The following is a 15,961-nucleotide window of genomic DNA, read 5'->3' on the forward strand; positions in this document are numbered from 1 at the left end:
TGTTTCTGTGATTCTGTGATTCTGTGAATCTTTAAAAAAGTGATGTCATGAGTTTTTTTTCTGTTGACTTAACCCGTTACCGCTTCTAAGTTTATTTACATAGGGTATATTTTCAGGATATTTCTCGAGTCACAATGGATTCTGATACAACACATATTTTATCAAAATCTGTGCCATTCAATTCTAAACCAGCAACCTCTATGCACATATCAATAACTAAAGCAGCGTTCCTTAGGAATAATACAAAAATAGAAATTTAGGCAGCTGGCACTAGAAGACTGGCGCTACAGCACTGTACTCTATAAAACAATCGGCGTTGAAACATGACACTAACGTACCTGATGTTTTAGCACTGGATACCATAGGTCACTGTAATTGCTCTTGACTCCCTTTGTTCCTGCTCCAACCAAATGTAAGTTGTACCATATTTGGTATTTCCATACACATAATGCCCTGCCACCACTGGTCTGACCTGGTCCATCCTAACAATGTCAAAAATGTAAATCTATTCTCCAGATTACACAATTACTTTTACCTTTCAGTGCTCTTCTAGTTTCAGAAAACCTTTGCAAGGTCTTACCAGAGGACTACTTATTACAGAAACTGTGCCCTGCTAAACTACTGTAATTTCCCCATAGCCCCACTGAACAAAAGTTTTCCCAAATCATTTGCAACATGTGATAGTTCTTCTTTATGCTTTGAAGGAACTCACAGGATATTTCATACACAAACATGAAAAAAACCCTTGAGACAGCATTGATTATAACTGATGATATTCTTTAAGCTGCGTTGAAGCACAGCACTAATATAACAGTTGAGATTTAAAGGGAATTAATATGCATAAGATACTGCACTGAAATAAAATGTTTGCACAACCTATGAATCTATGACCATCAGTTTCCTTAAATTATTAAAGACCTCCATTCCATAAACGCTCAGAATAGAAAGAAAGAATTTCTTTTAGAAGCTGCACCTTGCTTCTTCAAGAAGTGGACAGATGCAACATAACCAGGATTTCAGACTCCCAGGAATTCCCACTGTGATTACAGAGCGAGACCAGTAAGGGTTTGGGGTTGCCACAAAGCAGAAAATTTTGTGCATTCACACTGTACTCTGTGCATTTTAAAGTAAGACACCCATTAAAGTACTCGGACAACATCTACATACTCTTTGGACCTTCCAAAGTGTACCCCATCAATTCCAAACACAATCTACGGTTTTGTGTTAGTATGAAGAGCTTCATCTTCCCTACTTCTCCAGCTCTTTGGATACTGTGACCTTGTCTCAGAAAGTTGTAAAATGCCCTTCAAAATTAACAATACCTTACACTAGGATTCTTCATAACTGGCAGGACTTGAACTGCAAGATACAGGCACAGTGTTGGGATCTGTTCCTTCTCTATCACAGCAAAAGGACGAATATAATAAATTTTAAGTGCCAGTCTTTCTTCTGATTTTCAACTGGCATAAGTTGAATTTCATTATGGAAGAAATATGGTTTGGATATAAGTAGGGAGAAACTAATGTCTGATTTTCATTCCTGTGTTCACGATATTTGTTTCTTGCCAACTGAAAAGGTCATTTGCACATAAAGGCAGAATCTACCTGCTTGATGTTCTTTACATTATGGGTCAACTATTACGGTTCAGTTTCTGTTTGACCTGAAATCTAATCTGCTTCTGAAGGCAGTGCAGAGATGGTTCATCCCTTTTTAGAAATATCAATGTTCTAAATACACTCTTTGATCTACTGTATCTTCACAGACTGACATGCCATCCTTGTTGTTTCTGTTTAAAAAACAGATCGATATTAGTTACTCTTGAGAAATACACTAATACCAGTAAGCACTAGCTTATGCTGGTCTATACACTGTCAAACACAGCAGTCGTAGCTGTCGCTAGCTTTTACATGTCTCGTCAGGTGGGAGTGAGATCTTCACATGGTTAGGGTGCACCTTTTAATTTCACATAAAGACAATGACAATACAGCCAATGACTGCAAAACAGGATGAAGACTGTCCTAGTCCTTGTCCTAGCGATGTCCAGACATACATTGCTCTGGTTACCTTATCACTAGTTACACTTCTCTTTCTTTTCGGTTGGTTTGCTGGTAGCAGCACATGCAAGTCAGCAGTTGTGGGCAAACCAGGTTTCACAACTGTCATGAGTGTTTCTTCGGGTATATTGGTTTCCTGTGAACACAAAGGCATATGGCAAATTATAGGACAGCATGCTTTATATTTTACAGAAAATACGTAAGTAACTCCACATGTGTCTTTTGGTCTTTGGTGTTCTGATCCTTAATATTTAGAGGGGATTCCACCAGAAGTTAAAACATGAACAAAGCCAAACATAAATTAACTGAAATGTGAGCTGCTCTTTGAGAATTGGAGGAGCTAAGCATTGTTATCGCATTAAAGAGATTTAGGGGCATCATGGAAGCAAAATGAAGTGGTGTGCAGTTTTAGCAAAACTCTGCAATGGCGGGGCATTTCTACAGTAACATAAAAAAAATTCCTAAGTGATTTAGGATCCTTTGTGGGCCATTCACACACTTAGTACACTTAGAAGGGCATATTCATTACAGTTAACTTTAGCTTAGGGAAGCTACTTTTCCATCTGTGTTTAACGAACAGAGAGAAGTCTTCCAGGGTGAGACTAAGAGCACCTAGGTTCACTTCCTGGAATTGTTATGAATACCTGCAGCCTCCATTGAAAGTCAAGTGCATTCCTTTTCAAAATAGTTTGTGCAAATTTTACTTTTAGTCCCAAATTCCTCCATGTGTTGTATAATAAAGCCAGACAATTCTAATGACAACACCCTGGGCACTTCTTGTAGCCTTCCATTCCCGGATTCTGAAATTCCATTAAATTGTTCATATTCTTTTGTAAATTATTTAATAATTACTACAATGCAAGGGCAATTTTATAAGGGATTAAAACATTTGTTTGACTGACACTCGTCATGGAATGGGTTAAGTTGAGAAAAGTGGGAATTTACTTTAATTTGACATTTGATGTGAATCTTAAAAAAAGGGCAGGAAAAAGTATAAAGTCAAAATTCCAGAACCTGATTTGCACTACTGTAAATCCAGGAAAAGTGATTCCAAACACAAGCATTTTCAAGACTTTATCAGCCTGCACCTCAATACTATTGTCCTCACAAAAAGTCAGTGTGTGCACACTCAGTTGCTGGCAGTGTGTGTACCTGAAGAGCACAGCTCTAGAGCTCACAGTTTTTATGGGGTGCTTTTATGTCTCTCAGAAATGCTGCATGGCTTTGTATTCGATTTAACCTACAGGATTCAGCTGCTCCTGATCCACATTTCTTTCCAAATATAATCTAAAAAACCAGCTGTATGAACTCTTTGCCTATATATAATATAAGATTTTCAGTGTTACACAACTGATGTGATTTTTTTTTCCCTTCTACTTTGTTTTAGCATAAAGCCTATGTCTTTTATATCACACAGCATCCTCTGCTCAACTTCTAAATATATCACATTTAAGCTACTCTTCCTGTTTTGGAGCCAGCATTATTTGTCAATACATCTACCCCTAATCCCAGACAGCATTATTTAGCATTAAATGTCAATTAGGCTGTGTTGGACCTGAACTTCCTGCGTTACAATATCATCGCCTACAGCCTGCACATAAAAGCGACACTAAGCTTGAACTCGTTTGAAATGTGGCTCATGAGGTTCACTTTATTATTTTGCTCTGCCCCCTTTTTTCTAAATGAAAAGGCATTAACTTAACCTTCAAGCTTTACGACTGGTGGGGGAACACTTTATGAGCAATCTGAAAGAGCACCTTTGCAAGAAGTCGTGTTACTACCCGCCCTATGTCCTCCCTCCACTCCGGTATGTCAGGATTGTACATGTCCAGGTGCTTAGTAAACTTCAGAGGAAGAACATGAAAATGATCTAGAAAAACAAAAATGAACATTCTTTAACAAGCAACAAACCACATTGCAAAAACAGTTTTGCAGAAAGAAAAGCTGAAAATATATATTTGGCATTATTTGCTGTGCAGCGCTGCAGTATCTAGGAACCCCACTGCTCTGTGTTGTGTACTCATGCATGGAGTGAGAGTACACTCTTGTCAGGCACTCGATTTCTTCCTGCATTTTCGTCAAGAACATCAAATTTGTGCCTAAAGGTAAAAAAGCAGGAAGAAAAAAAATAAACAAAGCAGATTTACATACATGCTCTGGGGTTATAACCTTCTCAGCAATTTTTCCTTGGGACAACACACCACACAGACATAGCTGCTTTCTTTTACTTGTAATGGCAATGTGCCAATGGATTTTATTCTCACTGAATCATAAACAGGGGGGGTTTGCCCATTACATGTTCCTGTTTTTCATGTAAAATGAATGCCTTATGCATTCCATCAACTAACTCTGAAAATAAGAACAGAAATGATACACCAAAAGCTAACTACTGCCCTCTTCAAAAAAATAAAAACAAGGTACACCCTCAGCATTTTTCTGGATACTGTCCAAAATATCTGGAATACTAGAAATGGGCTGTTCCTCAGTAAACAGTCTCTAAAACCTTCTCTTACTCTATATAGGCTCCTTGGATGAACACCTGGGGAACTTAATGCAAAGCAGAGAAAGAGATCCTCTGGAATGCATGAGTCCAAACTGCTCTCTCCAGTGCTTCCAACAGAATTGTATTTTAATGTGGTTTTCTTTTCAAGAGATGTCTTTGTTTCCCCCATGACTAGTACTTTCTCACTCTTGGTATCAGGATTGGCCAACTCTAAGAGCAGAAGCAGCATTTGAAAGCCAAAGTCATTGATCAAGTCACAGTAAGACAGGCTATACTTCTAAAGATTTCTAAAAAAGCAGATGCACTTAGAAGTGGCAGCATAAATGTTAAATCCATTTATCTTAGGAAAGGAGAAGGTTCATAAAAGCTGAATTTAGCATGAGTATTTTTTTACCATTATTTTAAATTAGTAAGTATACTAAAAGCAAAAATAACAGAATCTTCTTCAGACAATAGAGGTATATCTTGTTGTGTATTTCATGGTATCTGAAGGCTTTTAGCTCTGCATTAAAAAGAAGCTTTTTCACTTATCACAATTCCCACATGTGACAGCACAAATACAAATGTAAATAATTCGTCGGCACTACATTTTTCACAGTATATTGCGCCTTGTCACCACATTATAAGACACAACAAAACACACCAGGGCACAATGTGAAACAAGAGCTGAAGGGTTATTCAATAATTACAGCAGAGCTATACTTGATCCAAACTCTCAGGTAAACATCAAAGGAACAGTGATATATTGCAATAAAAGGCAATGATTTCACATTGTTTTTAATGCTGAGAGTATATACACAACTAAATTATCTTTTTTTTCAGAGGTATTTAAACTACTTTATATATTTCCAAGGAGAAATGGTTAGTGACATGCTACATCACTTAAGACACATGCAAGTCTGTGGGGCTGGATGGGATCCACCCAAGGGTACTGGGGGAGCTGGCAGAAGTGCTCACCAAGCCACTTTCATTTATCAGCAGTCCTGGCTAACCGGCGGGGTCCCAGTTGACTGCAAATTAGCAAATTTGATGCCCGTCTGCAAGAAGGGCTTGAAGGAGGATCCAGGGAGCTACAGGCTTGTCAGTCTGACCTTGGTGCTGGGGTAGGTTACGGAACAGATCATCTTGAGTGCCATCATGCAGCATGTACAGGACAACCAGGTCATCAGGCCCAGTCGGCATGGGTTTATGAAAAGCAGGTCCTGCTTGACTAACCTGATCTCCTTCTGTGACAAGGTGACTCGCTTAGTGGATGAGGGAAAGGCTGTGGATGTTGTCTACCTGGACTTTAGCAAAGCCTTTGATACAGTTTCCCACAGCATTCCCCTGGGGAAACTGGCTGCTCATGGCTCAGACAGTTGTACTCTTCGCTGGGTAAAAAAGTGGCTGGATGGCGGAGCCCCAAGAGTTGTGCTGAATGGAGTTAAATCCAGATGACAGCCGGTCACAAGCGGTGCTCCCCAGGGCTCAGTTTTGGGGCCAGTTCTATTTAATACATTTATCAATGATCTGGACGAGGGGATTGAGCGCACCCTCAGTAAGTTTGCAGACAACACCTAGTTGGGTGGGAGTGTTGATCTGCTTGAAGGTATTTAAAAGACGTGTAGATGTGGCACTTAGGGACATGGTTTAGTGGTGGACTTGGCAGTGCTAGGTTAGTGGTTGGACTTGATGATCATAAAGGTCTTTTCCAACCTAACCAATTCTATGATTCTGTTCTATGATTTTATGAAATTCTAAGAAACTGTCTAGTCATAGGCCAAATACTATTTAAACACCATTGGTACATATAGCGTTCGGGAACCACAGTAACATTTAAAATAAGCAAAGGGAACAAAACATTTCAGATTAAACCCTTCCATACAATCACACTGTCCAATTTCATGGAGTAACCTAGTGACAGTTCATCCCTCTAATTTTAACAATTAAATGTGGCATTGGATATCATTTTGCAACAGGTTCAGTTGTGTCAGGGCTGGTTTAGGATGTGCAAGAAACAAGTATACATGAAACAAACAAAAAAAATTATCAAGAGTAATAATGTCTCACCAAAAACATGGACGACTTTTGAGTCCTGAAGCATGGAGCTCCCACAGGAAGCCTGCACTGTAACTCTGATGTCACCTGTCTCTGCAAACTTTGTCACCAGAAAATTGTCCAATGTAAGTAGTGGCTTTAAAAAACACAGAAAAGTTGAAAACATAATTTCAGCAAGAACCTCAAGAACGGTGTCTGCAGAGACTTGTCACTAAAATATTAATAAAAAAGTTTTCACATCAATTATTGATAATCAACATTGATAATCAACATTTTTTCAAATTGTTCAAATTACAATTATCAATACAGGATGTTTCTTAAGAATGTTTATAAATAGCCGCCAGATGGGGCAAACATTTCTTTTAGAATAATTGGTAGTCTATTAGGTTTTCATTCAGATCCCACTGAAATAAACAGATTTTTATTCAGGCTCACAAATCTCTACAAGATCATATATAGCAAGCCATTTGCCTCAGAAAATGTGGCGTACAGTCAAGGTCAAAAGGATTACTCCTGTTGACTTAGAGCTTGACCCATGGAAAGTGCATCAGCCCACCATAACCTCCAAGGCGGAACTGAGATACTCTGTTCCCTGACTGCATCTGTATGAATTGCAAAACCCTTCACAAGACTACATCAATCTGCAGTGCCTGTTCTAGCAATAGCAAAGTCAATAACAATTAAAAGATACCGGCTGGTATTATGGTAGACAGCACATTTACAAGTAGGAAGTTCATCACGCTTATCTGAAGCGTTCCTTTGTCATACTTAGTCTCCTTCAAAAAGAAAGTATTTCATTTACATGTTATTGAAAGAATTACCTTAAAAAAAATTAACCCAGCTAGACAATAAATATTCTCAATAGAAATACTTGGAGATTTATTGCTCTAGGATATGTTTATCTAGACTTTCTATCCCCAAATGAATATGACTAGATTGTTTGAGTGCTTTCAGTGTTTTGATATCCTTTTAGATATCCCAGTTATTTTTGATACACCAGTTTATTTTACTCACAGGAAATATTTATCTATACTATGAATATATATACTTCTGTACAGCACTTAAATTTAAAGTACTCACATCATCAACCTGGAAGTGCATAAATCGAAGTTTCATCATTCACCAATGCTATGATCCCAAATGCATCTCCCTCCACAAGTTTTTTTCCACAGGTAATGAAATAAATTGTTGCTCCCCCCAAAAGAAAATGGTTTAGAAATTCAAACCAATTCTAGAAGAGAAATTTCCATTTCCACATAAGCAGCAATAAAGCAAAATTAATACCTTAAATGGATGTGATAAAACAAGAGAAGTTAGATACTGCTTGCCACCAGATAAAACTGGCTATTTGGAATGAAAGATGGTCTAAAAGAAGTCATGCAACATGGTAGTATTTCTATTAAAGTAAAAGGTGTCACTCAAACTTCACTGGAAAGAGATTGAAAATAATTTCAGTCAAAACCATTCATGTACCTGAAGATTGTTTCCTATCCACCAGTAGAAGACTGTCAAATTGGGGTTCTTAGGCAGTATGATGGCTGTCAGATTCGCCTCCTGGTTCCTCCCAACAACTGGAACCACTTCTAAATTTAAAGCCTGCAGTGGAGCTGAACAAAGTTCCCAAAATATCATTGAACAAGAATCCATCAATTTATTAAAGCCTCTTTGCCCAAAAGCCTCTCGCCATAAAGTTCTGAATTTATTCTCCCCACTCCCTCCTGCTTCTACCTCTGTCTTGAAAGCTGTGGGCATAATTAGAAGGACCTCATTTCAACAACAACAACAACAACAAAAAAACAAAACCCAAAAAAACCCACACAAAAAATCCCAGAGCAATGTGATGGGTCACTGAAATGCACCTCTCTGAGGCACTACTTTTTTTTTTTTTTTTAAAGTAATAGAAGATTAAATGGATAGAAACCTAACAAATCTCAAACTGCTAACGGAAAAGCAGAAAACTGAAAAAGAATGTTGCTGACTACTCATTTTCATTACAAAATACCAGCTGTTAGGCTCACACCACATGTAAACTCTCATTAATGCATGCTTTAAAATAGATGTGTACATCAGGGGGGCATTTATTCACAAATCAAAAGAGATAAACTCTGTGCTCCAAAATGTGCCTTAGAGTAAGTTTATTCCTTTCTGAACTTTTGCCTATGAAGGCTGCAAATATTATTATTTGTATAAAAGAAACGCATCATTACAATGATTTTATCTGCTTCCTCATTTTGTATTTTGCTTTATAGTACAATAACTTTATTGAGAGAAAATTTTTCCCTTGGAGGTTTCTGAGCATATTTTTGTCAGAACGGCTGGAGGTAAAAACTTTATAATAGCATAATGTGATAATTTGAATTTCTTAACTTCAGCTACACCATCTATCCAGGATACCAAACCATCGTATGGTCCAACATTCATTCATTACACAGAATGAATACTAATCCATCCACTTCTGCTTCATTATAAATACCTTTTAACTCATTCAAAAGTTTTTCAATTCAGTGCATACTTAAAGGTAACTAACACCAGTCCACAGTCTTTCTCTTACTCTCTTTCATTACCTCATTACCTCAATCATTGCCCGTTCACTTCTAATTCACTTTGACTAAACTGATAGAACTTTTCTGAGAGCAAGTTGTCAGAGCTGTGCACATCCTCCTTTTCTACCTCACTTCAACTGGTCTGTGTGCTGCTTCACCTGAATGCAAGGCTCTATTTTCATTCTGTGTTTTCTCTGATGATTCTTTAACCACCTACATGAATTCAAGACATGTTGGTTGCTTAAACAAATGGTTTCTTCAATAGCTTATTTACCAACACAGAGTTAAAATGCTCTTCCTGTTGCTGGTGTCTTCAGGAAAATTCAGAAATTGTAGGAATTCCATTAAATTTGTTCCTCCCAGAAATAGATTTTCCTTCTGACGGTGCAAATTAAAGAAGTTCAGAGGGATCTGCACCACTTTTTTGATTTTGCCATAAATTTACATTTTCCCAGAGGAAACTGATCATTTTGAGATACAGATTTGCTCCTGAAGAAGGTCACTTTCTTTTCCAAAATTTTTAGAGGGGAAGTTGTTTGGTACTTGAATGATGACTGTTATTTCAAGTTTGCCATTGCTACGTATTAAAGAGCTAAAAATAATTATTGTGAGTCCTTGGCTTGTCTCAGTCACACAATTCCATAATGCATTTGAACGAGCTTCATAGCACCCTTAAGTGTATACAATTAGGAATGCACTTGACTTACACGATTTCTGCTTAATGAAGCTACAATTTCAGTACAGTTTTCAAAGCTCCCTGATTATTCACACACTATACAGATTATTATTTCATGAAAAAGAAAATGTATGCCTCGTTCTTTTTATTCTGTGTTACCTACTCACTTTCATACTATCAGACTTGCTTTTTTATAGTTCATTAAGAAGTTGTAGATTGTGTCACCTGGATCAGAAAGCATCGTCTGGATGACAGGTCAAAGTTCATATAATTGTCCTGTGTTACAGGGCATCCCATAGCAACAGAACTTGGCAGGAGTAAAAAATATCCCCTTTACCATTTGTCCCTGAAAAAATTCCCTGGAAATACATCAGCTGGAGATAGAGGGAAAGCAGGACTTTATAGGCATTTCTGCTTTCACAGCATTCCACAGTGAAAAATGTCCCTGAATGGCTATCGTAGAAGTTGCAGTTTAATTAGTGACATCTAAATTCCTCAAATCTTGTAAGTTACCTAAAAAATCAAACAGAGCAAATCATATAAGAAAAATGTATTCAACTGGACTGGGTAACATGCTCCCGTGAGTCTTCTACGCCAAGCGCAGCATCCACAGACAAGCTCAGGAATGGACTGTGTCTGCTTCAGTGCCCTGCTGCCTTTGCACTTCAGCACCAAAGGCCTCTTAATGCAACAGTCATTTTACTTGTGAAAAATAACTCTGGCATCTGCAATTTTTAAATCCACTGCATAAAACACAATCAACATCTTTTATTTTTACTGTTTATCCTGTAGGCGACACCAGAAGCACATTCTGAGAAAGCAGTTGTTATGCATTCCATCAGGGCTTGGTACGGCTCATCATTCTCTGAACGGACAAGTTGTCCTCCTCAGAGAGAAGGACGTTACAGAGGTTTTTTTGCTGTTTGTTGCTTGTACAGATCTATACTGTTCCTGTGCTTAACCTACTTCTCAGCACCTGGGAGAAGTTACTAAAAAGTAACAGTGAAGCCCTAAGTAATTTATCTGAGCTCTCTGGAGTTGTCAAATGATTCAAAAACCAAACACAACAAAGAAACAGATAATGAAACTAAGGCAGAGAATTCAATTCTGATCCTCGACATTTGATTTAATAGGAGATTGTCCATTAGCATTAATACGTTGGGCTCCATCTGCTAATCAGAACTGGAAACTCTGGACTCAAGGACTCTGACTAGCAAAATACATAAATATCAGCAGGCACCAGACAGGCTGACATAAAGCGCACGGATTTGTGCACAGACTTGTTTGTGGTTCCAGTGATTTCCATTGCTTTGGGATTAGGATGGAAGACACACCACTTTCAACAAAGGGAAACAGACACCTGCAGAATGCAAGATGAGTATCTTTTCTTCTGATATTACTTGTCTCTGAATTTTTGACACATCTGAAAACAGGCAAAACAGTACCTGTCTTGAATCTTGAAGGAAGAGGAAAATTCAGTTCCAGCTGTGAGTTTCCTTCTTCATTTTAATTATGAGATGACTGAGGTACATTAAGCTTGCGATGGTGCATGATATTCCCTGTGCCATGCTATTCTTTTCTTTTAAATCTATTTGATAGAGCTTTTTAGGTCTTAATTAAGGAAAGGGAGAGCAGTCTAAGTCAAATAATACTGCCTGCCAACATGAAGTTATACCTAAGTACCACTTTAAAATTTTGTGAGAATTAACTACCTAAATTCTAGATTCTAGTACTTTAAAAAGTAGCCTGACTTTTAGAAACACTGAGATTTTGATTCCTTTTAAAAATTATACAAGACTTTTTACATTTCTCAACATGTCTGTTCACTTGTTTCCCATAGCACCTGGAAGCTCTGAAAAAGACATAGCTTGAAGTGTTAAATTTTAGCTGCTAAGTCTGCCAGTGGGGTGTTGAGCCAAGAAGATGGATCAAGCCCGAGATGTGAACTGAGGCTTGCTATTTAAAAGATTAATACACCATCCTTCTCCTAAATCCAAACAGAACTAACTCTGACCTCCTAATACATGAGGTTTACAAGCCTCTGCATTAACAATGTACAGCACTGCAAGACTGCGTGAGGTTATTGAAAAAAATATGAATATTTCCTAATTGTGACTAGTAATTTTCCTCATTGTTGTCATGAGGTTTTTAGACAGCAGCAAAAATAAGAAAACCAAAGAGCTAATTTACAGTTGACTTGGATGAACATCACAGCCTCATCATGGCCAGCCACATTCTCAGCCTTCACGGAGACACGGTAAATGCCAGGATTCTCATAGCGGTGACGGATGGGTTCTCCAGTCATCGTAAGGTTCACATATATTGCCTTAAAGCCATCTCCAAGATCCACCTGGTATTTAGTATTCAATATATCACCCTAAAAGGAAAATATATCAAAAATATTTTAAATTGCTAAAACCAAAATAGACAGGACACTATTACAACCATTTCCTGAATCACAACAGCATGTCCAGCCCCAGCCAGATATTTTGACTCAATTGCAATAGCTGCAGTAAAATCATGACTTTAGTGCAACAGATGTTGTGTGCATTGATAGACATAAAGCTAAATTTCCACAGTAAGGTACTACCCGAAATGAAGACATCCTAGACCACTAACCAAGCTGTATGACACAGAAACCATCACTCTTGTCTTAAATGCAGCTGGACACTGACATAACAGTGCACAGCAGCCCCAAGTTCTGAAGTGATGCCCATATGATTGCAAACAACATGAATATTGTTATTTTAGCGAATTACCACTCATCCAGTGAACTTCTAGCCTATGCAATTATAAAGCAAAATTAATTGGTTCAGACCTTCTTCACAGCACCTTCTAACCACACCCTCTGAGTGTCAACTATATGGCCTTCAAGATCCAAGCTGGGATCTTCACAGAGTTGTATCGCATCATAGAGAGCTACCAGCATGTCTAGAACTAACATGCTCTACGGCAGAATTAGATGCACACTTAATGAAGCAGATTATTGAGCTGAGTTTGGGAAAAGGTTTAAAAGTCCAGCCAAATAATTCTGTCATGTCAAACATTTCACAGAATTTATAATTCATTGTACTTCTGCTAAGTGCTCCTTTAAATGACAGTGTCTTCCTAAACACAGGCCTAAAATACTGCAAGACTGATACTACTGTGAGAGGACAAACATGCCCATCACTCATGTTATCATGGTGTGAGTGCTGAGGAGAGAAGTCAGGCCTGTGCTACATGGACTGGTGATGTGGATGGAGTCAAGGAAAAATTCATGGTAGCTGTGAACAGCAATACTTTCTCAATACTACGGGCAGCACAGCCTTAGCGAGCTGCCCTTCTTCCTTGGTCTTCAGCAATATGTTCCTGCCCGCTTGCCACAGTACACGGCCACCACAGTCATACAGTTAAAACAGATTGCAGGGCCAGGCTTGGTAGAAAATCCTCTGTATTATGAAAACACAGATTTAAAAATTTTCAATGCCTCTAGGAAAAGAATATATACATCCATATGCTAGCCGGGCAACCTGAATGGCCATAGAGCAGAGCAGGACTGACATCCACCAAAGCATTCAAAAATCACTTCACTTCTCTATAAGGCACTCTCTGAAATTGGTTTATATCAAAATCTAAAAGGCAGCACTAATGTAAAATCAAAGGAGGTAACAAAGCCTAGAACTTACATACCCTGGCATTACAAAGGGAAGGAAAACATACTATTATTTCCTCCTTTTATAATTTTGCAGTTTGGTTGATTTTCTTCCATGTTTTAGCAGATGAAAGAGCACTGCTTATAATGTAAAAGAATACCCATAATAAGGAACCTGCAGGGTTATCAAATAACTAAACACCATATTTCAACACACATAAAGGACCTTGAAAGCTTCTTCACTGTGAATATTTTTTTCCAAATAACATCTTTCTTTTGACATCAGATGGGCAGAATTTGGCAGAGGAGATAATATGTTATTAAAGTTTAAAGCAAAAGAGACATCTTCTTGCAAGCGATGTGCCAGTAAGTGGAATCTCTTTAGACGACATTAGCTTGCAAACAGTTCTTGTTTGTTCTTTCTTATCCTAACAAGTATATACATGCATATTTTTTCCAGGTGAGACAGAAACCAGTGTTGAAAGCCAGTAGATGCAAGCTTCTCAATGTTTTATTCTAATAGCTTCTCTAGTGTAAATATGAGAGTGCTGTCTTCAAAACACCAAGGTACTTCTGTTTCCCTGGCCATGAAAGACAGAGAGCCGTAGAAAGATAACAAGTGTCACACAGGGAAAAGGCAACTAAATTTAAAAGGAATTGGGGCTTCCCTTTCCATGCAAAATAGATGATTGTCATGATATTATTTATCCATATATTCAGACAAAAGAAGTTGGGGAAAAATAATTATAATTATAAATTATTCTTATTCCTAAGGTTACTTGCAAACTGCCCAAACATACCCAAAGCCTGGTTTCTTTACTCCCCGATGTAAAAAAACCTAGTAACATGCATTCACATAAACTAATAAATTAATTTTGTTCAGCAGAGAAAGTGGTACATTTTGGTTTATCCTAATAGAGCTGTTTCTTAAACTCAGCAATTGCTATGAATTCCCATTAGACTTTGTTGTATAGATTAAATCCTAAGTAACGCTCAGGACATTAGAGTATAAATATTATTCTTAGCCATAGGGGGCAGCAAACTGTTACATTTCTTCTAAATCTGCCTTCCAGGTCAATGTACTGAGCAAAGACTTAATCAGAAAATACAACACAGGATTCCCTTCAAGATCCCTGATTTCTGAAGGTTTTTGAATAGTTTTAAATATTTCAGATATTTCCACAGAGATTCATGTAAGCTTCAGAATCTACATAGTAGGAGAAAAATCAAACTGCCAATCAAAATCGTTTGAGTCCAAATTGCTACCAAATGCTCTATTCTTATAATAAACATTTCCAAACAAATAATAAAAAGAGAAGGCAGCATTAACTTGCCACACAGCTATTGGGGCATTGCAAGCACTGGGACACAGAGCCTGCAAAGCGTTAAGCAGCCCGGTGTTCTGCACGTAACCTTCTTCATTCCATTACAGAAATAAATCCCAAGCGCCCAATTTATATCACACAGGTTTGCTAAAATGTGTGAACTGTCTTCTTGCAAATCAGTGGGGTTAGTCAGTACGTACAGTACTCCAGTAACCTGAGCATAACAGTTAGAGCCTAATGCTAAAAAGCAAGCATTAAGAAAGACACCCACGGCAAACAATTCATCCAAAAGTTACTTGCTGCTGTTGGTCAGGGCCTTAGGGAATTGCCTCTCTCAATAAAAAGAAAAAAAAAAATGTACTTTTGGCAACACAACTAATATATAATAAACATTCTCACACTGTGCTTTTTGCTGATTTCTGTAAAGCTTTGCCTGATTCCTTTCTGAAAGGCAGATTCTCAAAACCAGAATAGTAAATGTTCTCTGCATTTCTGTTCTTCTCTGATACAGCAGTTGAAATTTTCACTCCAAGAAGACTTTGGTAATTTAGTTCCTTTGATTTTCAAAGAAGCCGATACCTTTAAGGAATCATGACTGACCATGCTGCTGAGGAGACAAATCCCATTCTGTGGACAGAACTTGGTGGTTCACTGAGCTTACTGGATTGTCTGATACACTTGAAAACAGAAGTTTCAATATTTAGAGTCATTTGTCTCAAGCACAACTTAATCTCATACAGGAGTCAAATAGTTAGGAGAGAAAGGAACTGTAAAAATAGGGAGGAAACTTTCATAAAGCCAATATTCATTACTACCTGCTCTTGCCTGACGATGAATGTGATGTCTTCCCCAGGCTTAACAGCCAGGCTTTCTTCTCTGATGCTGATCTGAAGTCCCTTGGGAGCAATCAATGGACACATATGCTGTGCTAAGTTCTGCTGCAGGTCTATGCCACCTTCACACACATTAGAAACAACTTTCCTGTACCTGCAAAAACAGTAAGCAACGAGCACAATGAATCAGAGGTGAGCAAGGAGAATGCCATCAGAGGCACTGAATGCAAGTGTGATGATAACCAATGAATATTCCTTGGCTTCACGGTCAAAACCAAGTCATGATGCAAACACTTCGATGACGGACAGTGTCTTTAGTGAGTAAAACCTGTTGAAGAAAGAGTGCGGCGCACAAT

At 38.1% G+C, this 15,961-nt stretch overlaps 1 protein-coding gene across 1 annotated transcript in view; it reads right to left on the bottom strand.

The window, feature by feature from the left end:
• Positions 1-338: 338 nt before the first annotated feature.
• The window catches only part of SORCS2 (sortilin-related VPS10 domain containing receptor 2), a gene marked incomplete at both ends in the record, with an annotated part of 33,972 nt that continues 18,349 nt past the window's right edge, over positions 339-15,961 (bottom strand). The window contains 9 exons of the mRNA XM_010284405.1: positions 339-482; positions 1,010-1,113; positions 1,168-1,304; positions 2,051-2,190; positions 3,812-3,924; positions 6,607-6,730; positions 8,068-8,201; positions 12,004-12,190; positions 15,588-15,759. Coding sequence (XP_010282707.1) covers positions 339-482; positions 1,010-1,113; positions 1,168-1,304; positions 2,051-2,190; positions 3,812-3,924; positions 6,607-6,730; positions 8,068-8,201; positions 12,004-12,190; positions 15,588-15,759 — 1,255 coding nt within the window. The remainder of the gene's footprint in view (positions 483-1,009; positions 1,114-1,167; positions 1,305-2,050; positions 2,191-3,811; positions 3,925-6,606; positions 6,731-8,067; positions 8,202-12,003; positions 12,191-15,587; positions 15,760-15,961) is intronic.

Source organism: Phaethon lepturus, unplaced genomic scaffold, assembly GCF_000687285.1.
Source record: "Phaethon lepturus isolate BGI_N335 unplaced genomic scaffold, ASM68728v1 scaffold533, whole genome shotgun sequence".
Lineage (NCBI taxonomy): Eukaryota > Metazoa > Chordata > Aves > Phaethontiformes > Phaethontidae > Phaethon > Phaethon lepturus.